This window comes from Oncorhynchus mykiss, chromosome 18 (genome assembly GCF_057628025.1).
Source record: "Oncorhynchus mykiss isolate SJ-2025 chromosome 18, ASM5762802v1, whole genome shotgun sequence".
NCBI lineage: Eukaryota > Metazoa > Chordata > Actinopteri > Salmoniformes > Salmonidae > Oncorhynchus > Oncorhynchus mykiss.
The window spans coordinates 19,306,499-19,333,979 of NC_143039.1; the positions used below are offsets into that span (position 1 = coordinate 19,306,499).

At 43.3% G+C, this 27,481-nt stretch overlaps 4 protein-coding genes across 11 annotated transcripts in view; 2 read left to right on the forward strand and 2 right to left on the reverse strand.

The window, feature by feature from the left end:
* The window catches only part of LOC110528752 (arf-GAP with GTPase, ANK repeat and PH domain-containing protein 1), a 286,828-nt gene extending 279,126 nt beyond the window's left edge, over window positions 1-7,702 (reverse strand). For all 6 annotated transcript variants that reach the window (XM_090207611.1, XM_090207610.1, XM_090207608.1 and 3 more), the window contains exon 1: window positions 6,284-7,702. In XM_090207611.1, the coding sequence (XP_090063737.1) occupies window positions 6,284-6,446 (163 nt within the window). In that variant the 5' untranslated portion in view covers window positions 6,447-7,702. The remainder of the gene's footprint in view (window positions 1-6,283) is intronic.
* A 414-nt stretch (window positions 7,703-8,116) lies between these two features.
* Window positions 8,117-9,696, reverse strand: LOC110495629 (fas apoptotic inhibitory molecule 1-like). 2 transcript variants are annotated; one of them, XM_021570964.3, is made up of 4 exons: window positions 9,362-9,696; window positions 9,025-9,253; window positions 8,518-8,567; window positions 8,117-8,343 (listed from the first exon to the last, which is right to left on the reverse strand). In XM_021570964.3, exons 1-4 carry the CDS (start codon window positions 9,476-9,478, stop codon window positions 8,194-8,196), a joined length of 546 nt encoding a protein of 181 aa, XP_021426639.3. In that variant the 5' UTR covers window positions 9,479-9,696; the 3' UTR covers window positions 8,117-8,193. The 2 variants fall into 2 exon arrangements, with proteins under 2 accessions (XP_021426639.3, XP_090063739.1); XM_090207613.1 differs by lacking the exon at window positions 8,518-8,567 and having other exon boundaries at window positions 8,255-8,343; window positions 9,362-9,688.
* Window positions 9,697-10,726: 1,030 nt separating this feature from the next.
* Window positions 10,727-17,775, forward strand: LOC110495615 (coiled-coil domain-containing protein 80). 2 transcript variants are annotated; one of them, XM_090207615.1, is made up of 8 exons: window positions 10,727-11,075; window positions 11,184-13,645; window positions 13,889-14,045; window positions 14,130-14,266; window positions 14,536-14,687; window positions 14,944-15,047; window positions 16,938-17,021; window positions 17,191-17,775. In XM_090207615.1, the coding sequence occupies exons 2-8, from the start codon at window positions 11,642-11,644 to the stop codon at window positions 17,493-17,495; spliced, it is 2,943 nt and encodes a 980-aa protein (XP_090063741.1). In that variant the 5' UTR covers window positions 10,727-11,075; window positions 11,184-11,641; the 3' UTR covers window positions 17,496-17,775. The 2 variants fall into 2 exon arrangements, with proteins under 2 accessions (XP_090063741.1, XP_090063740.1); XM_090207614.1 differs by having other exon boundaries at window positions 10,743-13,645.
* Window positions 17,776-20,899: 3,124 nt separating this feature from the next.
* Window positions 20,900-27,442, forward strand: LOC110495621 (ubiquitin-like-conjugating enzyme ATG3). The gene is made up of 12 exons (XM_021570955.3): window positions 20,900-21,115; window positions 21,517-21,558; window positions 21,783-21,832; window positions 22,177-22,247; window positions 22,929-23,036; window positions 23,164-23,213; window positions 23,350-23,434; window positions 24,116-24,150; window positions 24,266-24,421; window positions 24,934-25,061; window positions 25,283-25,351; window positions 25,920-27,442. The coding sequence occupies exons 1-12, from the start codon at window positions 21,044-21,046 to the stop codon at window positions 25,999-26,001; spliced, it is 948 nt and encodes a 315-aa protein (XP_021426630.3). The 5' UTR covers window positions 20,900-21,043; the 3' UTR covers window positions 26,002-27,442.
* The last annotated feature ends 39 nt before the right edge of the window (window positions 27,443-27,481 follow it).

Consider the following 27,481-nt stretch of genomic DNA (forward strand, 5'->3'; position numbering starts at 1 on the left):
ATCCACTCCCCACTGGGCCCCAGTAAGTAATAACTGTATATGAATCCACTCCCCACTGGGCCCCAGTAAGTAATAACTGTATATGAATCCGGTCTCCACTGGGCCCCAGTAAGTAATAGCTGTATATGAATCCAGTCTCCACTGGGCCCCAGTAAGTAATAACTGTATATGAATCCAGTCTCCACTGGGCCCCAGTAAATAATAACTGTATATGAATCCAGTCTCCACTGGGCCCCAGTAAGTAATAACTGCATATGAATCCAGTCTCCACTGGGCCCCAGTAAGTAATAACTGTATATGAATCCAGTCTCCACTGGGCCCCAGTAAGTAATAACTGTATATGAATCCAGTCTCCACTGGGCCCCAGTAAATAATAACTGTATATGAATCCAGTCTCCACTGGGCCCCAGTAAGTAATAACTGTATATGCATTGTCCTGTTCACCCAGTTTCTTAATCCCTGTAAACAGTCTAGACAGTGGAACCTCTTTAGCATATGGACCCCCATATGCCCTCCTCCCTCACTACTAGGCTGCTGCTAGCTGGGGCTTGTTCACCCACCAAGGCACCACTCCAGGTCTCCTTTCTAATCAAATCTAAAGAGATCGAGCCAGGGCTTTTCACGCCAGCCCGCTGAAGTCCAATTGAAACGGTCTGTTCAATACAATTTGGACCCTGAGGAAGTGGGCACTTCCGAGAGACTTAATGGTCATCAAAATGTAAATGCCTTCCATGTCAGCAGGAGGGGATGAAGCCTGTGTGAGAGGAAGGAGTCATACTGGTTTGAGGGGGAAGGAACTAGCCTTACCCATAAAAATACATGGGTCACGGACTGTCTGAAACTCAAACATTGTGGGTTGACTGTACGTGTGTGTCTGTTGTGGTTGCTGATGCATCCTGAGTAGCATCCAGCTAACAAACTCATGGATGGCTGATGACTGCATCTCCCTAATGGCGCCCTGGAGGCAGGCAGGCAGTGTGTGCGTGTGTTTTCCCAGCTCCTGGATGAGAGAAAGCGATGACAGCGAGAGCAGCGGGCGGGATAAATTGAGCCACACAGCCACTCATAGGTGACCTTACCTCAGCACTGTCCAATGAAAAGGCCCCTGAGACTGTGCTCTGCATCATAGGGGGAGGAGGGAAAAGCTCAGCCAGCTGCTACACAACAAGAAAGAGGGAGCTTTTATCTCCATGTCCTGCTGTTCATCTAACACACACTATTGTTAGCCTCTACAGATGATTTGACCTTTTCCTACAGATTATTATCCCTTCAAGCACTGGCCTTTATCAGCCTCATCTCTCCCATCTTTGTCCCATTCCTCTTATCTGTCCTCTCCTTTATTAGCCTAGGATCTGGTCATAGGTTAGATTGGAGGGGTGCAGCGTGCCGCCCGGTCCGCCCAGTGAGGGGGGTCCAGGTGGTTAACCCACTGTGGGGAGCTGTTGTAATACTGATCCACTGAACACAGTGAGGCTCTGGTTTGTTTCACACCAGGTTATACTAAAGGAGGGATTCCACAGCGAGGTAGACACACAGGTTGACACACACACGTTGCTGAAGAGATCTGATAGTCTATGCATGGAGAGATGAAGCACCATGTGAACTGTTGACTACATAACATGTGTAAACAACAACCTCCAGAGATCAGGTTACCTGCCTGCTAGGGCTGGGAAATGCCAGGGACCTCACCATACCATATTATCACCATACTTAGGTGCCGATAGCATATGTTACGCCATTCTCATGATTCTAGATTTGATACTGTGATTTTTATTGCGATTTCGATGTTGCTCGCCATATGTCTGCTGCAGAGGGACGAGGGAGAGACACGAGAACTGCTTTTGATCAGTCAGGGAAATAAAAAAGTGCTGAAAACATGTCTTACTATTTAAAAAGAAGATGAGAACAAACTATGAAACTATGAAGGAAACACACTGGAGTTTTAGTGCAGGTACAGCCAAGTAGCGCAAAAGTAACATTGTGATATTGTCAAAACAATACGATATTTTGTCAAAAGTAATATCCCGATATACAGGTGAATGAAGGTGAAAGCAATGATCCCTTATTGATTTCACCAGTTAAATCCACTTCAAATCAGTGTAGATGAAGGGGAGAAGACGGGTTAAAGAAGGATTTTTAAGCCTTGGGACAATTGAGACACAGATTGTGTGTGTGTGTGTGCCATTCAGAAGGTGAATGGGCAAGACAAAAGATTTAAGTGGTATGGAGGTAGGTGCCAGGCGCACCGGTTTGTGTTAAGAACTGCAACGCTGCTGGGGTTTTTCATGCTCAACAGTTTCCCGTGAGTATCAAGAATGGTTCACCACCCAAAGGACATCCAGACAACTTGACACAACTGTGGGAAGCATTGGAGTCAATATGAGCCAGCATCCCTGTGGAACGCTTTCAACACCTTGTAGAGTCCAGGCCCTGAGGAACTGAGGCAGTTATGAAGGGAAAGGGGTGTTCCTAATGTTTTGTACACTCAGGGATAGTGGGGAGGCCAGAGATCATGTTCCCTGTCTGCCTGGTGGGGAGGACAGAGATCATGTGCCCTGTCTGCCTGGTGGGGAGGACAGAGATCATGTTCCCTGTCTGCCTGATGGGGAGGCCAGAGATCATGTTCCCTGTCTGCCTGATGGGGAGGCCAGAGATCATGTTACCTGTCTACCTGGTGGGGAGGCCAGAGATCATGTTACCTGTCTGCCTGGTGGGGAGGCCAGAGATCATGTTCCCTGTCTGCCTGATGGGGAGGCCAGAGATCATGTTACCTGTCTGCCTGGTGGGGAGGCCAGAGATCATGTTCCCTGTCTGCCTGGTGGGGAGGTCAGAGATCATGTTCCCTGTCTGCCTGATGGGGAGGCCAGAGATCATGTTACCTGTCTGCCTGATGGGGAGGCCAGAGATCATGTTACCTGTCTGCCTGGTGGGGAGGCCAGAGATCATGTTACCTGTCTGCCTGGTGGGGAGGCCAGAGATCATGTTCCCTGTCTGCCTGGTGGGGAGGACAGAGATCATGTTACCTGTCTGCCTGGTGGGGAGGCCAGAGATCATGTTACCTGTCTGCCTGGTGGGGAGGCCAGAGATCATGTTACCTGTCTGTCTGGTGGGGAGGACAGAGATCATGTTCCCTGTCTACCTGGTGGGGAGGACAGAGATCATGTTACCTGTCTGCCTGATGGGGAGGCCAGAGATCATGTTACCTGTCTGCCTGATGGGGAGGCCAGAGATCATGTTACCTGTCTGCCTGATGGGGAGGCCAGAGATCATGTTACCTGTCTGCCTGATGGGGAGGCCAGAGATCATGTTCCCTGTCTGCCTGGTGGGGAGGCCAGAGATCATGTTCCCTGTCTGCCTGGTGAGGAGCATAAATGTCCCTGAAGGAATCTCAGCATGTGTCAGAAGCATGTTAGCATCACCCATGTCACAAACAGGACCTTTGCTTCGTGGTAACAATCATCTCTAGCGACCTCAATGCACAGACTGAGGTAGGAAACACAGTCTGACATTCATGGAGTACAAACTGCAAAGTCCTTTCCTTCCAGATGATGGCATCCTGATGATTCATTGATTGATCATTCTAAAGAGTAGCCATGTTTCAGTATGACAAAGACCATGATGCTGACTAACTGAGAACATTACTGAACCAGCCACTTGGAGCCAACAGAACAATGCAAAACTGGTCAGCAAAAACAAAGAAAGTATTATTTTACTGGGAAACAGAACATTGTGTCAGTTCCTTCCTCACCTCAGCAGTCAGAATGTGGGGGAGAGCAGTGTGATGCAGTGCTGTACTGCTGTCTGGGGATGGATGTGATTTAGCAGGAACAAATGCAGCAGAATACAGAGGTCAGGGTATGCAGAGTCTGAAATGACACATTTTACATTGACATTTTAGTCATTTAGCAGACGCTCTTATCGGGAGTGATTGGGGTTAAGTGCCTTGCTCAAGGGCACATTGATAGATTTTTCACCTCGTCTGCTCCGGGATTTGAACCAGCAACCTTTCAGTTACTGGCCCAACACTCTTAACAGCTAGGCTACCTGCCTGCCGCCGCCGACACCCTATTCACTATATTAGTGCACTACGTTTAACCAGTGTCCCTGATCAAACGTAGTGCACTAATATGGAGAAAATAGGGTGTCCGTGACATCAGCATCCTTCAGCAGTACAACTCTGTAAAACCTGCACACACACACACACACACACACACACACACATGGTTGCATAACGGACTAAAAACCCTTTAAAAGGCACCCCCCACTTATTATTACAGCCAGGACATCAGTCAGCCAGGACATCAGTCAGCCAGGACATCAGTCAGCCATCACAGGCATTACATAACTGCTCTTTTGTTCTGTGTGCAATCTCATCCTCTTTTCCTCTCCCTCACAGCCCCATCTCTCCCTCACTCTTCCTCCCGTATCGCTCTCTCTGGATCACTGTTTCTGTCTCTCTTCCCTCTCCCTCAATCCCTTTCTGTTTCTCTCCACCTCCCTCCATCACTCTCCCTAGATATCAGTCATTCTGTCGGGAGTGACAGTTGTCCTGGCTGGGTTTGAAAGATAAAGGAAGTGTGACGTAGCAGTTTTCAGAGTGGATTTGCCATCTGTCAGACAAGTGTTCGGTGAGATGTCATTCAAGGATCCTGAAAACGACAGCCAGGCTCTAATCCCAACCAACCTGATCTACAATCCAACCACATGTTTACAAACATGATGCTGGTTTCTCCATCAGAAGAGCATTTGGTCATCTGACATGTTTAGAGAACTAGAATCTCTGTCAGAATGTTCCAGGCTACAGTGACAGAGCTAGCCTTCTCTAAGATAATTATAATATAATATAATCACATGGCCGACAACATTTGTTAAACAAAACAAGCATACATGGTAACAACTGGACTTAATAAAACATCCAGGAGAAAAGCAACCGGTCTCAGAACATATGATACAGCCCTAAATCATATCAAACTGTATAGGTGAAATGGGCCGAACACAACAGGTGTAGACTTTACAGTGAAATGCTTACGTACAAGCCCTTCCCAACCAGCTAGTTTCATGGTATTTCTGGAGTATTGGGGGAGCCCCAGACCAACAGTGGTCCTGACTGATCTTGTTCAAACCAGTCCTCAGCTCCTACTACTGACCATCAAGCCAGGAGAGAAGAACATCCGCTCAACCCACACACTCCAATCAGTACCATTACCCTGGCCAATGCTGATCCAGTGCCAACAGCACTCGAGGACCAAAGAAATCTCCCCCTGCCCAGACCACACTCTGCTTCTCAGTTCCTCCATTCAGGAGGCCCACTCCAGCCAGTTCCTTTGTACCTCTGACAGGACAGGTCCAGGTACTAGAGAGCAAGTCCCGGCAGGTAGCCACCCTCCCCTCACTGTGTCCAGAGGGTACATGTAGGACACACACACACAGTCAGTGATGGAGGTGGGATAACCCTTGCCTCAGTCAGTCACACACCCACACACTGCTCACACCCACCGCATACAGCTTTTGTTGTTAACAGCTATGCTACCTCAATGTGTGACACTTTCCGCTTGCTCATCTTTGCTGCTGGCTCCAACATCAGTGGAAAGTGGGTCAACAACACCTGGCTGTCTGGCAAGTCCTCCCTAACTCCCCACCTCCCTACCCTACCTACCGCACAGCACCCATTTCTATGCAAATTAACAGTCTATACAGTGAATGAGAGAAGCCAGTTGCCATTCTCACCAACAACAACAATACAAGTCCTTCACTACAATACTGCTGAACATTTCATCAGTCAATCAATAGAGTAAAAAAAGCAGTAGCCATGAGTCACGATATGATGACGCCATTATAACAGGACAATGTATTATCAAGGGGGTCATGCGATAATGCATGTCACTCCTTCTAGTACATAGTGGTAGCCCAACATCTGCCCAGCTGTGTGGGAAGTTTGAAAAGCAGATCGTCGGAGCTTCCCCTCATGTAGTTCTGCATGCAAGTTATTCAAATGATAAGCTACTGATTGTTATGCGAGTGTCATACAGCTGGGCTAAGTGCTTGTTGAAACAGCTCAATAGAGAAATCAATTGTTGATTGACAATCAGGGAACCAAGGCCTATACATTCATTCATTCAACATAGCAGCTCTGGCATGATGTAACCATATTAAAATGATACACCACTCCGACATCACAGCAGTAAACAGATTTGAGAGGATTAGAGAGCGCAGAGCAAAACATGTTATGGTGATGTACCGATGTCACATGTAGCGACGGCTACATGCAACCCTACTGCCTTACCTTCAATGGCGATGACATGTTCTCGAATCTGATTCTGCAGGATGGGCTCTTCCACGCGCTCCAGCAGTTCATATATGGAGTAGATGTTTGGATGGACGGATTCGAACCTCTGGATCTCAGACCGAATGGCAGCCGAGTTTGCAAGGTGCTGCTGATAGTTCATTTTGCGCGTCGTTTCTGTTCTTGCACTTTCACGACTGTTAACGAGTTGACTGGTCTGGTCAAATGGTGTGGTCCTCAGCACAATATTGTGGGTGAGGCACGCCAAATAATTTGTCGATAGCTAGCTACTTGATTAAAAATGTGGCTTGAAATGAAACAGCAGTTACTTGTCAGTGAGTCCATGTAGCTAACTGGTTATCCGTGAGTCCAAACAACCGACCCGGGCTCTCCTGATTCGAAATCCTGGAGGAGTGACAGTAGTAGTCGGCTGAGCAACGCTTCCCCATATCCTTGCTCCGTCCCTCGCGGAGTGTGGAAGTAAAAACCCTATTCACGAATATTAGCGTGTGTATGAATAGTAGCAATCCAGCAAACAGGTACTGCAGTCATGTCATAACTCTCAAACGCTGGAAAGGTTTGAAAACGCTTGCTAAATAGGCCCTTTGGCATTTGCTAACTCGGTAGCTAGCAGTAGCTAACGTCCAAGCCGGGGACAAAACTCTGAATTTCTCAAACCCCTATCATTCTCTCCTTACACCGACCAATCTGTTTTAGCTTTTCGTCACAAACATGCAAATAAACCAATGTAGTTATGTACCCAGGCAAACCTGCCAAAAGCAATCTACATAACTAGCTAAATAGTTACTAATCGTGGCTGGATGTGTGTTCTGCGCAGCCAAGTCCTCTTTCGTTGTTTTGTTTAGCGTGCAAAAGCAGGCGCAAAACTCCCCCCACAGTCCGGGTTTGGTCCAAACACTGGGCGCATGCAGTTGCCGAAAATTCCAAGACACAATACAAATGTGGCTACTTATTGCGATGAGAGCAATATATATTTTACAGATTGCTCTAGTTGATCGGCAAACATAGGTGCTTTCCCCTTCCTCTTGGGTAGAAATCCATCCCGTCTGTATCATTGGACGTCATTCCCTGAACGTTTCCTTCTGGAAAACGTCCGCTGCAACCCATAGACTTAGATAGACATCGCATCATTGTATCTGTCATATTATGGCATCTGTGAGAGCACAGGCAGAGCCATTGCGTCCAGCTCTATTTCGAAGTAGTTCATTTTATTATTCTACTACTTCTATGAGTTGGCAAACAAACTGAACGGGTGCATACTGCCACCTGGAGTGTGTTGTTTTAACAGGTATAAAGTCAGGGTTAGCGATTTATTGCCACCTGCATTTATGGAATGTTTTCACGCGGGTATAATTCATCGGCTGATCCCTCCTGGTGACCTGGATTAACACATAGGAAGTCCCACCCAGTTGACTTCTTTAAAATGGTGAAAGTCCTCAATGGCAATGCCCATGCTAAAATAGGCATTTGGGCAAGGATAGTTCATTTGGGCAAGGATAGTTCATTTGGGCACTAGAGTTTTCAATCTATCTCTATGGCGGCAAGCATATAACGCATTGGCTGGTTCAGAGGCGTCGCGTTCTTGAATGTACTTATTGCGCAGAGGCTGCGCATCTGTTTCTCGGCATTTGAAGAATGTTCACTCACATGTACAGTATATGCCAATATATAACATTAATTTAGCCATATATATGGAGCTCTAAGGTATTCATATTTCAGAAGAGATACATTTGGCTTGAAAATTAGTGGAATATAGCGTAGCATCTGCATAAACAAGCAAAGATCATACATGATTACACTAAAAACTACACATTTTTATTGCTATATTTTATTGATTGATTGATATCCAACATTTCAGATTCCTGACATGAAAAGTTCAGCGGTCCTCTTCAATCTGTCCAGCCGGCCACTGTTTCCCCATCCACCATTAAGTAATGGACGATGCCAGCTCTCTTCTTCCCACTGCTCAAAGCCTTGATGCAGCATTCATGGTCTGCCACCGTGAAGTGTGTCTCTGTTCCGTCATCCACAAACTCTCCCTACAGCCGACAATAAGGGACGGTACATAAATATCCATAAAGGACTGGAATGACTAAAGTATGGACCAAAACATTAGTGAATCATGTTAAACCAGAACCTTGGCCTATGTATGTATGCAACATACACGGACACAATAACTTCACATTCAATTCCATATGAGGTTGAAAAAGTACCTCGGTCTCCATTTTCTGCCCATTGAACCATACATCCATTGTGTCCTTTTCTGTTGAAACCATACAGTAGTAATTTAGTATATTATTAGTATTGCTTGCATCATATTTTTCACCATAGGCCTACAGGACAGAAGCACCATACAGTGCATTGGAATGATTGCTAGTGATTTACCAGTGTGCATTACACATCCACAAGAGCATCATAACATCACACAGTGCAGAGTTCCCTGCTTTGTTTATTCATGTCACATGGAGCTTTCTGCTATAGGCTACAAAGGACAGTGTACCTTCCAATCAGGTTGCTCGTATGGCTTAAAATAGCCAACCCAAAAGTGTTCCCCTAAATAGATTATACTCCTCAGAACAGCGCTGACTTGCATGTTGCCTTACTCACAGCCAACTATGTTTTTATAGACTTTTTAGAATAGACAGTGTAGCTGGAATTGACACTGAAATATTGCTCAATGCTCATAGGAAAGAACATGCTTCTTGTTTTTTGAGCCTTACCAAGGACAATCCTGCAGTCAACACCATCCACTTGCAGCACCCACGTCTTAGTGACTTTGGATCTGTTATCTATGAACTTCTGGAGACTCTTGCCATCAATCTCCAAGGTGTACTCGTAGGTAAAGCCACTGATAGCCTCAATGTTTACTGTTGCTTTTGTTTCCATGCCTCCCACTGTGAAGGTCTCCTTTCCAACCAGTTTGAACATCCAATCTCTTCTGAGCACCTCCTGAGGAAGAAAGCAAATCAGACAGCCATAGGCCTTCTGTACATAGCTCTGACTACTCAATAACACATTAGAGATTTTAAGAAGGAATACGTTTCAGGGCCTACGTACCTGTCCATTGATCCAAACAACCCTCTTCCCTGTCGCCGTGCCGTGTTCAAACTCAATCCTGTAAACCCCATCGCTTAACGCCACCTCCCAGATTCCAACAACATCTCCGGCCATCATCTTGACTGACCTTGCAGGGGTATAAAGCCTGTAGGCCTAACTGGAAATGATTATATATGTCCCATCAACGCTATCCTCGTTTCAAACCAAGGTTGTAGTTCAAATCTCATCCTATAGGCAGTTATTAAGCGATGTTAGCCCGTGTGTCCATCAAACTGTCCTGGATCTGCTCTGCTCTGCTTTGCCTGCTCAGCAACAAGTGCAAACTGCAATACTGTAAGAGGCTTATTGCTGCAAGACCTCTTTCAATCCAATTACTGCCAGAGGAAATTTGTATGTGAGACTTCTACAGTGAGTGACTATACCTTCTTTAGACAGTCCTAGGTTAAATAAATCACACACACAATTAGCAAACTAATCAACAAATGAATCACACATTTGTGATCAAACATACAGTATAAAGAAAGCGTCTTCATTGAGGATCTTTCTAGCGTCTTTTTCAAGCATCTTCGGGTCTTTGAAAAGCGATATAATAATCCCATGGTTTATTATTAACATTAGTAATATAAAGAGCCTAGAGGTAAGCAGTTTAGAAGCTTAAATGTAGTTTATAAATCTGCAATAAATAGCTAGAACACATTGTTTGAATTTGGAGCGTGACAAATAGTGAGTTTATATATGATTGCACTGTTATTGACTGTTACGGTTATTATTGACAGTGCGGTCATTCGCTGGTATATTGACCAAGGTATTCAGACGATCACAGAAGAGCGAGCATGACTCGACCTTCGCCTCTCCTGAGCCCGCTGGGGGAGTTGCAGCGATGAGACATGATCGCGATTGGATATCACGAAATTGTGAAGAAAAAGGGGTCAAATTACAACAACAAAAACAAGTAAAAACTAAGAAGAGCAGACTTTGTGGCAAAGCCTGCCAGTAGATGGCATAAATCTACCCTGTCTAGTTTCCCTCAATAAAACATCCTAACTCCCCAAAACTTTAGTTTACTGGCTATTAAAACAACAATAATCAAGTGTTCTTGTAAAAATCTAAATGAATACAATTCCACTCCCATCATGTATTTTTATTGACATTATATCATATACCATATCTGATTATTTTAACCTTAAACTACATCCATGGCAACTTATGGATATAGACTGCATTGGTAATACATAATACATGCAGCCACATTATTTCATGAGCAGATATGGTTGTAATAACTATAGTGCTCTATTCTGTGTACATGTGTACGGTGGGCGGTGTCGAACCTTGCCGTGAGAGCCGCTACTTATGCTGCGTTCAAGTGCTAGCCGGTACTAGGAAACTCGGAAATGTTCGACTTTCTGACTGGTTGAACGCGGCACGTCTGTAGCTATAAACAATTAGCAAGTCGGACCTTTCCGAGTTTTCTCGTTCCGACGTGCGCGTGAACGCAGAACAAATCGTTTCTTTCTTGGTCTTGGGTTGGTGCTCAGAGGGGAGAGAGCGCTTATGGAATTTGTGGTTACATAGTATTTCCTCGGGTAACTCGATGCGCTGGAAGGGGGAAGGCAGAAGATCCCTCCTTACCGACAACGCATTGAGACTTCCAGAAATCTCTCCTTCTGAAGACGTTAGAAAGAGGAAAATGGCCTCTAAAGTTACAATCGATGGAGTAAGTTTTGTATAGACAGAATATATGGAACCGTTACGTGTAGCCGCCTAGTAAGCAGAGGTTGCACTGTCTACATTAACATAGAAAATGAAATGTATGTCATTTCAGCTGCAGAAACGGAGAAAGGAGGCATTGGACGACTGCCACAATATTTCTTATCATCGGGGAGTTATTTTTTGTCACCAGAATGGAATGGTAAATGGTTCATTTTCATGTAAACTTTCAGCAGGATTATAGCACACAAGTTGACAAGTGTTTGTGTTTACTTTATTGAAACAGCCCAGACTGTGCATTTGTCTTTCTGAACAGTTACGTCATAACCTACTGCGGAAGTATTTTCTTCTTCTCAAACAAAGCGTTTTTATGGACAATCACTGATCAGTTATTTCATCTGAAAACTGGACACAACGTCAGAAAGACGGAGGACTACAGGCAATGCCTCTCTCACTGATCAGTTATTTCATCTGAAAACTGGACACAACGTCAGAAAGACGGAGGACTACAGGCAATGCCTCTCTCACTGATCTTCTTATTCCCATTGTAGGTTTTTCTTTGACACTGCAAAAATGAAACAGACACTGCATCTCTGTGTGTTATGGCTGTTGCTGGTATGGAGCACAGGGGCCTCTGACAGGAGGCCCCTCAACAGGACAATCTTACGACGAACATCCCTCCAGGGGGGGATTTTTAACAGAACACAAAATGTGCTGAACAGTATTGCTCCTTCCGCTGGTGGTATAAATGTATCCACTATGACGAGCCATCGTGACAGAATGCAGAGAGATGAGAAAGCTGAGCCTCCAAGAAGAAGGATGATGCCAAGCAGAAGAATACCCCAACAACCAAAGAAACCCATAAACCAGGTTGGCAGTGGCACTGGCACATCTCAAGACAACAGTAAACAAGTGACAGGGGAGGCGGTTCAGCCTCAGTCCACACCAGCCCGCACCGTCCCAGGCAGCGCAGGCTCCCTCAACGTCCTGGCCAGCTTCGCAGGGAAGAACCGGGTCCTGGTCATCTCCGCCCCACATGACTCAGACGGTTACTATCGCCTGATGATGACCCTCCTCAAGTCGGACGTCTACTGCCAGATGGCGGAGCGGCACATGCAGATGATAGTGATGTTCCACCAGGAGGGAGAGCGAGGCGGGAAGGTGCGGCGGGTCAACGCCAAGGGACAGGTGACGGAGGAGCCCCTGGACACGGTCCTCATCCCCAGGCTGATGAACTTCCTGAAGCTGGAGGAGGGGAAGTTTGGCATGGTTCTCCTGAGGAAGACCCTCCAGGTGGAGGAGAGGTACCCGTACCCGGTCAGGCTGGAGGCTATGTACGAGGTGATGGACCAGACCCACATGCGCAAGCTGGAGAAGGCCAGGCAGAGGGGCTTCGTGCAGAGGTGCAAGGCAGCCGGTGTTGAGGGCCAGGTGGTTGAGTCTCAAGGCCAGGGGGTATTGACCACGGGGTCAGAGGTCACAGTGAACTCTACAGTGGAGAGGGTGCCAGTGAGGAAAGGGGTGCAGAGACCAGCTCAAGGACCAAAGGCTGTGACAGTTACCACATCCCGACCAACCACAAAACCAACTATGACCACAAAGGCAACCACAATTACAACAAAGCCAACCACAACCACCACAACAAAACCAACAAGAACAAAAAAAAAAAAAACTATAACCACAACAAAACCACTACCAACAACAAAAGCAACCACAACCATAACTACAGCAAAGCCAACCACAACCACCACCAGAAAAACAACCACGACCACAAAAGTAACCACCACAACAAAACCAACCACGACCACCACCACTATAAAACCAACCACCACAACAAAAACAACCACGACCACCACCACAACAAAACCAAAAACTACAACAAAAACAACCACGACCACCACCACTATAAAACCAACCACCACAACAAAACCAACAACCACAACAAAAACAACCACCACTATAAAACCAACCACCACAACAAAACCAAAAACTACAACAACACGACGAACCACAACCACCACAACACCCACCGTTCCGAAGCCCTTGGACCCCCAGACAACACCGCACTGGGACCTAGAGGTCCCCACCACAGACGAATCCTTCTACATCCTCTCAGAGACCCACAAAAATGGCATAGATGACGTTACAGAATCCCACAGAGACCAATATGAAGAAGACACAACCGACGATACCAAACATGGCCGACAAGTTGTTACCTCTCCAACTCAGCTCACTAACGACAAACCAACTGAAGGAGGGGAAGAGCTGGGCAGTGAACTTAAGGTTGACTCTGATGCACAGGTGGAAACAGCTTCCCCCAAGAAGAGCAAGGTCAAGCGGCCTGTCAATGCAGAGAGGAAGAAAAAGGCTGATAAATCAGGCAAAAAGAGTAAAACAGACAAGAAAAGGTTGAAGGCTACTAAAGACAGTGATGGAGGCTTCTATCGTGGCAGGAGACCAGGGAAGAAGGCCGCTATTAACCAGGAGAAAGAAGCAGACAACAAGAGGCCCCCCACAAAACAGCCAAACCTCTTAGTATCCTTTTTTGGTCATTTTGAGAAGAGACGACGTCTACTTGTGAGTATTCTGTTGTATTACATAAATGTATTGATTAAATCTGATATGAAGCATGCATATTGGTACACTAGAACAGAATATAACTAAATAGAATGGAATAGAACCGAACAGAATAGAATAGAACCGAACAGAATAGAATAGAACTGAATAGAACAGAACAGAACTGAACAGAATAGATGTGAATAGAATAGAACCAAACAGAATAGACACATGATACAACAGTCAATTTTCTTTCCCTCCCAGGTGATCAGTACTCCAGACGAGGAGAATCCTATGTACACGCAGCAGAGAGATGAGTATCTGGAGCATGTGTGTGAATTGGGCGTCAGAAAAATCTCTCTTATCACCATCTTTGGCTCTCTGACCAATGGCACCATGAAGATGGACCATTACCAGGCTGGTAAGTCAAGTTTTGAACTTTTTGTTGCTAATTTTCAATTCTATTTTACTCTGATGACAGTGTAATACAAGTTTATGGTTACAGAGAAGGATCAGCCTCTGAAAGGCATGAAAGAAGAGGACTTCACAAACCAGCCCCTCATCAGAGCCTTGAGGAATGAGTTGGGACTGATATTTGACGACTACTATATGGTGCTGACTGACTTTGATATGAAAGTGAAGGTTGGTGGGCCTTGTTTCCCTATAAAGCTTACTGCGGTATAATTACAATGTGTTATTGTATACTGCTACTTAGTATTGTGCATCCTGGATGACCTTCTTATTTTGATGAAAGAGCGTTTAACCTTTCGGTCCTATGTCTGAGTGAAAATCCACCATATCGGTTGAGCGCTTCAATAACTCCATTTTACTGCAGTGAATTGATACAGTATCATCCGTAACACTTTTTCTGCCTAAAGATGGGTGATATGGTTTTCTGTCCCCATTCACAGCAAGAATATGAGGTGCCCATCGCCATGACGGCTGTTTTTGGCTACATAGACACATTCTCTTCTCGCATCAAGGAGATGGAACAGCAGAAGAGACAAGGAGTGGCGTGTAAGAAGGAAGACAAATCCAAATCTCTGGAGAACTTCCTCTCACGGTACTAGTGGGCTTTTGTTATTATCTAGGACGATGCAATTGCAATATAAGACTGTGTGACTGCAGTTTCAAGTCAACACAACTGACAAATACACTCGCCTAAAACTGACACTGACATCCTGTGTGCTCCTGGTCGAACATGTATGCAAATAAAGAAAGAAATGCATTTGTAACCTTTTTGTTCTTCTGAAATGCTTGTGGAACTTTGTTTGTATATATTTGATGTCATTGTTTGTTCTGTGTTTATATTTCTCTAGGTTCCGCTGGAGACGCAGGCTGTTTGTGATCTCCTCCTCTGACGACGAGGAATGGGCCTATCAGCAGCAGCTCTACGCCCTGACTAGCCAGGCCTGCAATCTGGGTGAGTAGTGATGTCACGCTGTTGTCTCAGGCCTGTACGTTTTGATGATTTCACTGGGGCCCTTAAGTGTTTGTCTTGGCTACTTCACTCCCATCTGTGGAGATGTTCAGAATGTGTGGCCACACTTTGGTCAACTAGGGTGACAGGTAGCGTAGCGGTTAAAGTGTTGGGCCAGTAACTGAAAGGTTGCTGGTTCGAATACCTGAGCCGACAAGGTAAAAAATCTGCCAATGTGCTCTTGAGCAAGGCTCTTAACCCTAATTTACTCCAGGGGTGCTGTACTACTATGTCTGACCCTGTAAAACAACACATTTCACTGCTCCTATCTGGTGTATGTGACAATAAAACATTATCAAAATATGTTTTGCTTGTTACGTTCAAGAGCAGACATATTTCCTGAATAACTCACCAGCTCACTCAGATCCTCAAGCTTATAGAGATAGTGCAGGGAGGGTTACCTCTCAAATACCACTCCTGAAACACACTGTCCTCATCCCTTGTTGTTACTGTCTGTCACTGTTGGTCCAACGAGCCATGCCGTACAAGCATCAGGATATATCTTTTCAGAGTTCAAATGAACTACGAACATAACTATTAACAGAAGATAATCTCATGGGATGTCAACTTATTTGTAGCTTGCAGAGTCTGTCACAATTAGTTTTAACTGTTGCGAAATATGTAACATACTGCATTAGCTATGCAAACAAACAAAAGGGATTTTTTGGCGTTTAGCTGTAACATGCCTGAATTGTTTGGGTTAGAAAATAGACACCACTCTAAAGCTGGGTTACGATAGAGGTCTCTTGAGACTCGCCAAAATGTTTGGTATTTGGTTTTGAGCCTGCTGTAGACAATGTGGTCAACTAACTACTCATGTTGGTCTCGTACTGATGAAAAACAGGGTTCTTAGTTTGGGAGGACAGGCTATTGTTTAGCTGCCAACACAGTCTTTCTGTGGAGGACATTAATAGTACTGGGATGAAAGATCTGCAAATTAGAAACATTTGTAATTTGGGGAAAGGAATCTAGCGAGCACAGTGAAAATAATTAATCAAGACCGTTGAGCTTCAGTTGTATGCATGTCTTTAGTACTTCTACTGGGAAATGTTTCATGGACTCAGTTTGGCCACATTGCAGAAATTGGGCTCTGTCTCTCTTAGACAGAGAGAGAGGTCATTCTGTGTAGTATAATACTGTATCCTCCATTCTGTGTAGTATTATACTGTACCCTCCATTCTGTGTAGTATTATACTGTACCCTCCATTCTACTACCCTGTATAGTATTATACTGTACCCTCCATTCTGTATAGTATTATACTGTACCCTCCATTCTGTATAGTATTATACTGTACCCTCCATTCTGTATAGTATTATACTGTACCCTCCATTCTGTGTAGTATTATACTGTACCCTCCATTCCGTGTAGTATAATACTGTACCCTCCATTCTGTGTAGTATTATACTATACCCTCCATTCTGTGTAGTATAATACTGTACCCTCCATTCTACTTCCCTGAATAGTATTATTTGGGCTCCTTAGTGGCGCAGCGGTTTAAAGCTCTGCATCTCGAGGCGTCACTACAGACACTGGTTCTATTCCAGGCTGTATCACAACCGGCCGTGATTGGGAGTCCCATAGGGCGGCACATAATTGGCCCAGTGTCGTTAGGGTTTGGCCGGGGGTAGGCTGTCATTGTAAATAAGAATTTGTTCTGAGCTGACTTGCCTAGTTAAATTAAAACCACTACTTACACCTATATCCTATACCTTCACATGTACTAGATATCTTTGGGAAGGCGCTAGGGCTTTGTTTGAAAGGGGTTTGATATTAGGCGTAAGAGGTGCAGTGGTGTAATGTGAAATGACGTGTTTTCACCTGACTCTACTCAGGCCTGCGCCACTTGTCTGTGCTGAAGCTGATTGGAAAGGACATGGAGGATATGGGCGGGACCCTTGAGCTATACCCAATCAACGGTAAGAAACAGCTACTGTTACCATATTGGTGGGAAAATCCTGAGCTTATATAACTGAAGATTTGATTTAGGTTTAAGTCTTCTTCTTCTTCCATTCTTCTTCTAAACATTGTTGTTCTTAATGTATGAAATCAATTCAAGTTAACCCCTCAACCCTGCTTGTGTCACAGGGACTGCCACTGTGGAACGTGAGGACGTTTCTCCCTCTCTGGTGCAGGACATCAGGAACTACTTCCAGATCAGCCCAGAGTACTTCTCTATGCTGCTGGTGGGGAAAGACGGCAACGTCAAGTCCTGGTACCCGTCTCCCATGTGGTCCATGTCCATCATATATGACCTGGTTGACTCCATGCAGCTCCGCAGACAGGAGATGGCTATCCAGCAGTCCCTTGGCATGCGCTGTCCTGAGGATGAGTATGGGGGCTACGGTCATGACAGAGACCCGGATGGTTACCACCGTGGATATGGTTACTAAAGGATTGAGAATAGGATGTTCCCCTTAGGATGTGTTCGATTTTCTATTGAGGCCTGGTTGTGTCCTTCTCCCATGAACTATATGAAGCCATTGTATGAATGGCATTTCATGAAAGCTTTTTTTTTTTTGCATTTTGATAACTGTGACGTTGTTTTATAAGAATGGACTTTTCTATAATAGATTATGAAAATGTAGCATACTTTTTCTTCCATATATTTTTGAATGTGATTTGTTTCACAGGGAGAATGGAGATTTCAGATTAAAAACATTTGGCAATTGCCTTTTATGTTGTGCATATATTTGTTATCTTGTATGGAGATATACCGGTAACTGCCCAAATAAAGGAAACACTTGAGTGAATGAGGGATACAAAGTGTATTGAAAGCAGGTGCTTCCACACAGGTGTGGGTCCTGAGTTAATTAAGCAATTAACATCCCATCATGCTTACAGTCATCAATCAGATGTCACAAATTGCTTATACAGAAACCCATCCTAAAGCCACAAAAAGCAGGCAATGCAGATGTGGAAGCCCGGTGGCTAGGAAAAACTCCCCAGAAAGGCAGGAACCTAGGAAGAAACCTAGTGCGAAGCCGGGCTCTGAGGGGTGACCAGTCCCCTTCTGGCTGGAGATTATAAGAGTACAATTAAGGCCAGATCGTTCTTCAACCCCACCCACTTTGCCAAAGCAGAGGGGTAGCTGGAGAGTAGAGCATTTCAGTAGTCTAATCTTGAAGTAACAAAAGCATGGATTAGCTGTGCTTTATGATTTTTTGACAAAATGTTTTGCACTGATAGAAAGATGGAAAAAAAAGCCATTTTAAAATATTGTTGATAAGGGTCCAGAGTAATGCAGAGGTCCTTCACAGTTTTATTTTAGATGACTGTACAACCACTGAGATGAATTGTCAGATCAAACAGCTGATCTCTTTGTTTCTTTGGACCTAGATCCAGCATCACTGTTTTGTCTGAGTTTAAAAGTAAAACAATGAATCAAAAATAATAATAAAATAATGAATTAAAATAATGAATCATCTACTTCCTTATGTCTGAAACACAGGCTTCCAGGGTATGCAATTTTGGGGCTTCACCATGTTTCATTGAAATGTACAGCTGTGTGTCGTCTGCATAGCAGTGACAGTTGACATTGTGTTTCCAAATGACATCACCAAGAGGCAGCATAGTGAAAATAATAGTGGTCCTAAATTTGAACCTTGAGGAATACCGAAGCTTAACATTGATTTGTCAGAGGACAAACCGTCCACAGAGACTAACTGATATCTTTCCGACAGATAAGATCTAAACCAGGCATGAACTTGTCCGCGTAGACCAATTTGGGTTTCCAATCTCTCCAAAAGAATGTGGTGATTGATGGTATCAAAAGCAGCACTAAAGTCTAGGGACACGAGGACAGACACAGAGCCTTGGTCTGACGCCATTAACATGTAATTTACCACCTTCACAAGTGTGGTCTCAGTACTTGGATAGGGTCTAAAACCAGATTGGAGCGTTTCGTATACATTATTTGTCATCAGGAAGAAAGTGAGTTGATGAGAAACAGCTTTTTTCCTAAATAATTGAGAGGAATGGGAGATTCGATATAGGCCAATAATTCTTTCCATTTTCCAGGTCAAGGTTTGGCTTTTTCAGGAGAGGCTTTATTACTTCCACTTTTAGTGAGTTTGGTTCAAATCAGGAGGATAGGGAGCCATTTATTATGTTCAACATAGGAAGGTGAAGCACAGGAAGTAGCTCTTTCTGTAGTTTAGTTGGAATAGGGTCCATTAGACAGCTGGAAGGTTTGGAGGCCATGACTATTTTCTTGAACGTGTGGAGATATACAGGATAAAAACACTTGAGTGTCTCCATTGATCCGAGGTCCTGGCAGTTCTGTGCAGACTCATTATAACTGAGTTTTGGAGAAATACGCATATTCAAACAGGTGTCTGTAATTTGCTTTTTAATGATCATGATCTTTTCATCAAAGAAGTTAATGAATTCATCACTGCTGAAGTAAAGGCCATCCTCACTTGGGGAATGCTGCTTTTTAATTAGCTTTGCAACAGTATCAGAAATCTATTTTGAATCGTGTTTTATTCTCCTCAGGTTGTGAAGGTAGGTTGAACGAGCAGCATTGTAGGCTTTTTCATATTGCACGGTACTGTCTTTCAAAGCTCGTTGGAAGACTCCCAATTTGGTGGAGATTTGGTCACTCGTGTAACCAGGAGGAGAGGCCTCATTTAACCCAGTATATTCATCAGTCTTGAGCCATGTTTCAGTCAGGCCAATCACATAAAGTTTATGATCAGTGATTAGTTAATTGCCTATGACTGCCTTGGAAGTGAGGGATCTAACATTAAGTAGTCCTATTTTGAGATATGAGCACAGGTGGCACCTTAATTGGGGAGAAGGGGCTCATATTAATGGCTATGAGCCCGGAACGGAGAAAATGGAATGGTATCGAACACATAAAACACATTTCCATGTGTTTGATACCATTCCAGCCATTACTATGAGCCGTTGTGGAGTATTATCACAATATCTTTCAATAATAACAGGAATGGAGGAGGTCTTTATTCCAGTGAGATTGCTAATGCGAACAAAGCCATGTTTAGTTTTGCCATACCTAGATCGAGGCACAGTCAGGGTCTGAATGGGAAAAACTGAGCTGACTACACTAAGCTGGCAGGCTGGCTGACAGACTACTGCCTGGCCTGCACCCTATCTCATTGTGGAGCTAGAGGAGTTTGAGCCCTGTCTATGTTTATAGGGAAGATGAGAGCCCCTTCCAGCTAAGATAGTCTGTCACTCCTGAGCATGCCAGGCTTGGTCCTGTTGTGTGCGAGTCCCAGAAAGAGGGCCAGTTATCTACAAATATATTTTGGGAGGGACAGAAAATAGTGTTCAACCAGCGATTGAATTGTGCGAGTCTGCTGTAGAGCTCAACACTCCCCTGTATACAAATTCCCAGTTTCCCGTCATTTTTCTACCATGGCTTGAAGAAGAGATCTAAGTGGCTTTGAAATAGAGGGCTCAAAAGAGCAGAGGGGGTTTAAACGGTTGTGTGTTTCTCAGTCATCAGATCTCAACCCAATTGAACACTTATGAGAGATTCTGGATCAGCGTTAAAAACCATCAACAAAATGCCAAATTATGGAATTTCTTGTGGAGGAATAGTGTCACATCCCTCCAATAGAGTAACAGATACTTGAAGAATCTATGGCATGGCACATTGAAGCTGTTCTGGAGGCTCGTGTTCCCTATATTGGTGTTTCCTTCATTTTGGCAGTTACCTGTATGTCTTCTGAATAAAGGTCTTATTCCAGATTGAAGAACTCAAATGTATTTAACTTTCCCTTGGGGCCTGGGCCAGTCATGATCGGGCAACCCTTGAGCCGTCCAGACAAATCTCTCGAGACTTTAACAGCGGAAGGGGATTCTCAAATGACAAGTCATGTGATCTGTTGCTGACAAAAAAAACAACTGAAACCGACGGTCTTTCGGCATTTGAAGACTCACACATCTGTCGGGGATCGATCTGATAGCTAACATGCAGAACGCCATTAATTCCGTAAAAGGCACGGCCCTTGGTGTAGCCGAGTTTTTTACTCCAGTGCTGAAGGTAAGCTATATTAGCTGTATCGCTAGCTACTGTAGATTGCTATCACTCAGCAGTGATGTGTAAGATGCTAACATGCTAGCATACTTTATCGGGAAGTCTTCTCAAGTGCTCTCAACATGTATTATGTAGCTACAATTCGTTGTTTACAGTCCTATTGCAGTGTATAATCTCGGTTTATGAAATATTTAGAGGGTTCATGGCGTTGATGACTGTCTTGTCAATGTAGCTAACGTTCGCATGATTTCAGTTATCACATTTGAGAAATGTGACAGTCAATGTTTAAGCAATTAAGAATGGAATGTCTAACCTCTGTAATGAAATTGTTTGCAGGCAGTCACACACGTTAAATATACCAAACTGCCAACTCAACAATAACATTACTTCATTATTTTGTCTGATAGGAATCCAAATTCAAGGAGACAGGAGTTATCACTCCAGAAGAGGTGAGGAAGTTGTATTTGGTATCATTTGTAACTGAGTCACGTAGAAACCCCAACAAGTCACACGTATGTAGGCTTTCATCATTTGGGAAAATAAGTGCAACTGAAAGCGATTTGGAGAAGTAGGTCACAATTCCAAAAAGCTCCTTTCCCCCAACCCACAGAGTAAATGTCATCTGACTGAACTATTACAACTTCCTATTAAATCTCTATTTTCTCTCCATTAGTTTGTAGCTGCTGGAGATCACCTTGTTCATCACTGCCCCACATGGAAATGGTGAGTGTCCATTGGAGTAAGATTGATACTCAATATTGTACACGCTACCCCAGGACATGGGTTGGCTCCATCCAAGTCAATTCTGAAATTGAATTACACTCTTATGAAGAAATGCCCATGTTCCGATGTTCAACTAACAGGAATTGAAATGGACTTTATCGCACCTCTAATATGATATTGTAGTCAGCTAAATTGCACTTAATTTCTCCAATCTAATTCATCTGATATGAGCATGTAATTATTCTGGATGGATGTTATGCTGTCTCCAAATATAGCATCAACTACAGTATGATGTTTTGACAGCACAGTAGTCCCAGATGTCACATCATGTTTATTCCATCCAGGGTGTCTGGGGAAGAGGAGAAGGTGAAGCCGTATTTACCCAAGGATAAGCAGTTCCTATTGACTCGCAATGGTAAGAACTGTGTGAACTCAAATCAAATGTTATTGGTCACATACACATGGTTAGCAGATGTTATTGGTCACATACACATGGTTAGCAGATGTTATTGGTCACATACACATGGTTAGCAGATGTTATTGGTCACATACACATGGTTAGCAGATGTTATTGCGAGTGTAGCGAAATGCTTGTGCTTCTAGTTCTGACAGTGCAGCAATAACATGTAGTTGAACAATTCAACAACTACCTAATGCACACAAATCTAAGTAAAGAAATGGAATAAGAATATATAGGTATAAATGTATGGATGAGCATTGACCGAGCGGCATAGGCAAGATGCAATAAACGGTGTAAAATACAGTTTATACATATGAGATGAGTAATGCAAGATATGTAAACATTATTTAAGTGCCATTATTAAAGTGACTAGTGATCCATGGGCGGCAGGGTAGCCTAGTGGTTAGAGCGTTGGACTAGTAACCGCCGAGCTGACAAGGTACAAATCTGTCGTTCTGCCCCTGAACAGGCAGTTAACCCACTGTTCCTAGGCCGTCATTGAAAATAAGATTGTGTTCTTAACTGACTTGCCTAGTTAAATAAAGGAAAAATTTAAAGCGGCGCTTTCTCTACAATACTGTTACTTGTCCTTATTGTTGCTGTAGTAGTGTATATTTTGTGTGTGTGTGTCTACAGTTCCCTGCTATAAGCGCTGTAAACAGATGGAGTATTGTGATGAACTGGAAGCCATCATAGAGGAGGATGACGGAGATGGAGGATGGGTCGACACCTACCACAACTCAGGTTGGACACTTTAGACACTGTGACAATGGTTCATTTTCTTGGGTATTTTATCAGGAATACATTATAAATAAAGTTAGCTTTTGGGTTTGTTTCTCAAGGAATGTTATATTTCAAATTGATATTTTAGGTATAGGGGGAGTTACAGAAGCTGTACGAGAAATCTCATTGGACAACAAGGTAAATATGATGGACCATTTACGTTTTGTTATTGAACCCTAGTAATCTGCATTGCTAATGAATGTTTCAAACTAACAACCTTAGATTAATACCATTGCAGACGTCTTAAAATAGTTGTATTCCTTTGTTTTGAAAGGACATGAACATGAATGTGAAGTCTGGTGCTTGTGGGAACGGAGATGATGATGATGATGATGAAGACGAGGCAGCAGATATGGAAGGTGTCTACTCTCTACTCCTCAAGGAATATTCCAGACTTGTATAACTAAACCAAGATAGACCATAGCTCTTTGTTTCAAACGGGAACAAATTAGTCATAATGGGCAGAGGCAAGCACGAGCTAGCGAGGTCCTAATTGGTGCGTTCTAGCACGATGTGCATATTTCCATTAGGGAACACCTACTCTGAAGTGCGTTTGTGCAATAACTCAACTCGCCTTTACACTCCTAAACAACACACCATTTTTAAACTTTGGCAACGGGTAAAGTATACAAAACTTACTTGATTATGTTTGTAGCATATTTTAGTTTTGGGGACAGAATTGAATTGAGATCAAATGTTTAATCGATGAGAAATTAGCAGAATGTCGGCCAAAATCCATCTTGTTCCGTCTTCTCCCACTCCCGGCCGTTGGGCTTCCTTTCACTACCATATTTGGTAGTATGTGGAAACTCCAAGCGGATGCTTCACATTTCTACGTCCGGTGAAATATCTGTGTCATTGTTCTGTGGTTATACTTCACTAGTTGTGATGTTTGTTTTGTCCTATTTTTTTTGTATTTTTAACCCCCGCCCCCGCAGGAGGCCTTTTGGTAGGCCGTCATTGTAAATAAGAATTTGTTCTTAACTGACTTTCATAATTAATTATGTAATGGTTCAGTTTGTCTTGTTCTGTTCTTTCAGAGTATGAGGAGAGTGGACTACTGGAAACAGATGAGGTCAGAAGTTCACAGTATTGTTGTAACTTTTATTGTACATTGCTTCCGTTTCCAGGAAGTGTCTCTATTCCCCATTTTTCACTTCAGTTTTTTTTTCTTTCCCATATGTCTCTAGGCCACCCTGGACACCAGTAAAATGGTGGACTTGTCTAAATCCAAAACGGGAGAAGCTGGGAGCGATGACATCCTGCAGACTCGAACCTATGACCTCTACATCACATATGACAAATACTATCAGACTCCTCGACTCTGGCTGTTTGGATACGATGAGGTAACACACTTACTGTACATTGACTCTGTACCGGTACCCCCTGTATATAGCCTTGCTACTGTTATTTTATTGTTGCTCCTTAATTATTTATTTTATTTTTTACTTCAGTTTATTTTAGTAAATACTTTAACACATATTTTTCTTAACTGCATTGTTGGTTAAGGGCTTGTAAGTAAGCATTCACTAAGCATTCACTACACCTGTTGTATTCAGCGCATGTGACATTAAAATGTATTTGATTTGTAAACTAGCTCTCAGCAGTACAGAGTCAGCTTAGTGTAACTGGGTTTCTTGGGTAGACCAAAAAGTGCATCCCATGTGCACAGTAACAAAACATGTTGGCATTTAGATGCTGCTGTGTTTCCTTTTGGATTGCATTGTGAATATTACTGAGGATGTAAATCCCAAGATGCGTTCTTACAGCTGAGGAAGAACGATGTCTTTGACTTACCTGGGAAACTGAGATCCTGGCTTCTACGTTCTGTTTACCATTTCCCCTCTCACTCCTACAGGACAGACAGCCCCTGACAGTGGATCAGATGTATGAAGACATCAGCCAGGATCATGTGAAGAAAACCGTCACCATCGAAAATCACCCCCACCTACCACCCCCAGCCATGTGCTCCGTGCATCCCTGCAGGTAAAAGCAAGAGATCATGAACATGCTTTCATTGACTCAAAGTCGGAGGAGTGCTGATCTAGGATCAGGTCCCCCTTTCTATTCATTATAATCTAAAACTGATCCCACATCAGAACTCCTATTCTGAAAAACGTTGAGTACGGGCCCTGATCCGACTGTAATACTCATCGAGGGAGCGCTTATGGTCCTGTAAACTAATGTTGGCACTTCCTGTTTTCCAGACATGCTGAAGTGATGAAAAGGATCATTGAGACGGTGGCAGAAGGGGGAGGAGAGCTTGGAGTTCATATGCATCCTTTAAGTGAATTGTCGGCTCAGCTGAAGTCAAGTGTTTTTAATGCAGCTTGGGGATTTAAGTGTATGTATCATTATGTAAGAGGGGCTATGTGATCTATGGAAAATAATGACTGACTTAGTTTCCACGGAGTTGTGTTAATTTCCAGGGAACGAGTTGATTATTCCTTTCATACCATGACTATAATTTAACAAATGTGCTGCTTGAAATGTTTTCAACATCCACTGATGTAGCTAGCAAGTTTACTAGATAACTACAGTAGTTGCCTTGGTAACCAAACAAAGAAACCGTCAGTCGTAGCTTGCTGTTATGAAAAATCTAATTCAATGTTTTCAATTCGACTTTTGCTTTCAAACGCAGCTCAAACACGGTAGAATTCAATGGCTATAGTTGAATTCTAACGTGCTGATATACTGTGCTTTATAGTGAAAGGAGTTTTCAAAAATGCCATGGTATAATTCAATGTAACCCAAGCTAAGATGAGTTGTAAATAGAAGTGATCTTGCTAATACTGTTTCTCTTCCATTCTTGCCTACACATTATTCCTTAACTTCATGTTTCAGGTATCTGTTGATTTTCTTGAAGTTTGTCCAGGCCGTCATCCCCACGATAGAATACGACTACACAAGGCACTTCACCATGTAGCTCCATCCTACAGAGGTGTAGGCTACTCTTGCAAACATCTTTGAGTGTAGGAGGAATCTGTCTTCTGGCTGGCAGCGTTAGTGGGGTATGGAATGTTATCTCTGGGAATGACTCTTGGAATATTCTGGGTACTCTGACCCTCTTGGCGTGGGAATAGGTTCAATCGCTGAGGGGTTGATGGGTGTGTTGGTAATGCTGTAATCCCAATGATGTAATGGCTTTATGTGGTGACCGATCTCGCAGTGTTTTTGTCTGGAAGATTCTCACTCTGTACTTGGCAAATGCTCTGCCATTAACAACCATTCAAAGATAACTATATTTATTTTACATTAATTCACTGACAGACAGGCTTTCAAGTTTTCTCCATTTTGTTTTCATAACCACACCTTTTTTTTACCATAGTAATGGTGCCACTAATGTCCTCTCAAATGTTACCAGTTAAATGTCGTTGAAAGAAATCTAACAAATGTTTTGTCCACATTATAGCTTTTTCAGTGTGATGCACTGTGCTGGACTAATGTTTGGACCTCTTTACTGTTTCAGACCCATGCCAGTTTGTCTTAATGGTAAAGTGTACATGGTCTTTTGGGCCCAGGACCATTGTTGGTTCCTGTAAGTGGGGTCGGTGTTTTCTTTGCCCAGCTCTTCTTTTTTTTCACATTTCTTTTTTTTGACCCTGTTCCTAGTTCCACTGTCTTGTCCTGTAGAGATGACGTCATGATTGTGTCATATGAATATGTGAGCGTTACCATTTTGTGTGATGACGCGCAAGGCTACCTGTATCACCAGATTATTCAAAGACACCGTATATCAGGAGTTTGACTGCGTCTTCTCTAATATAGAAAGATGTCAGTTCTGCACATTTGTCTAAGGGTCTGCACAGTGCATTCATTGTTAACTATAGTACTCTTCTCTTAACAGTATGTATAACTCACTCATTAATGCTGAAATATTGACTGTAAAATGTCTGAGTAACTGACTTCAGAGTACTTGATCTTTTCCTGAGAATCAGCTGGACAGGTGTTGTGGCCCTTTATCTGTTGATCCTATAGACTCCTTATGTAACAGCTCAGTCTTAACACACTGAACATGTTAAAGTAATGTACATTTATAGCAATAAAAATCCCCAATATCATATGATGGATTGTATACATTAAGCTGTTATAAACGACCTAACGCATTATAAAGCACATATGGCATCTGAAATGATATTATTTTCTCAGCAAATTGATAGCTAAATGAAAATGTATGCATGGTCTATGAATAGTTATGTCATGAGTTTGTAGCCAGACCAAATTCGTATTTTATTGAACCTTTTTTGACAGTGAGTCATTCTGTAGCCAAGGTCTCTTTTACAGATGCGCCCTGCATACACATCAATATAAACATCAACAATAATGGCCAGAATCGGATTAATAAAATGTAATAACTTTGGTAAGTATACCAGCGTGTGTGCCTCATTTTGTTTTTTAAATACACC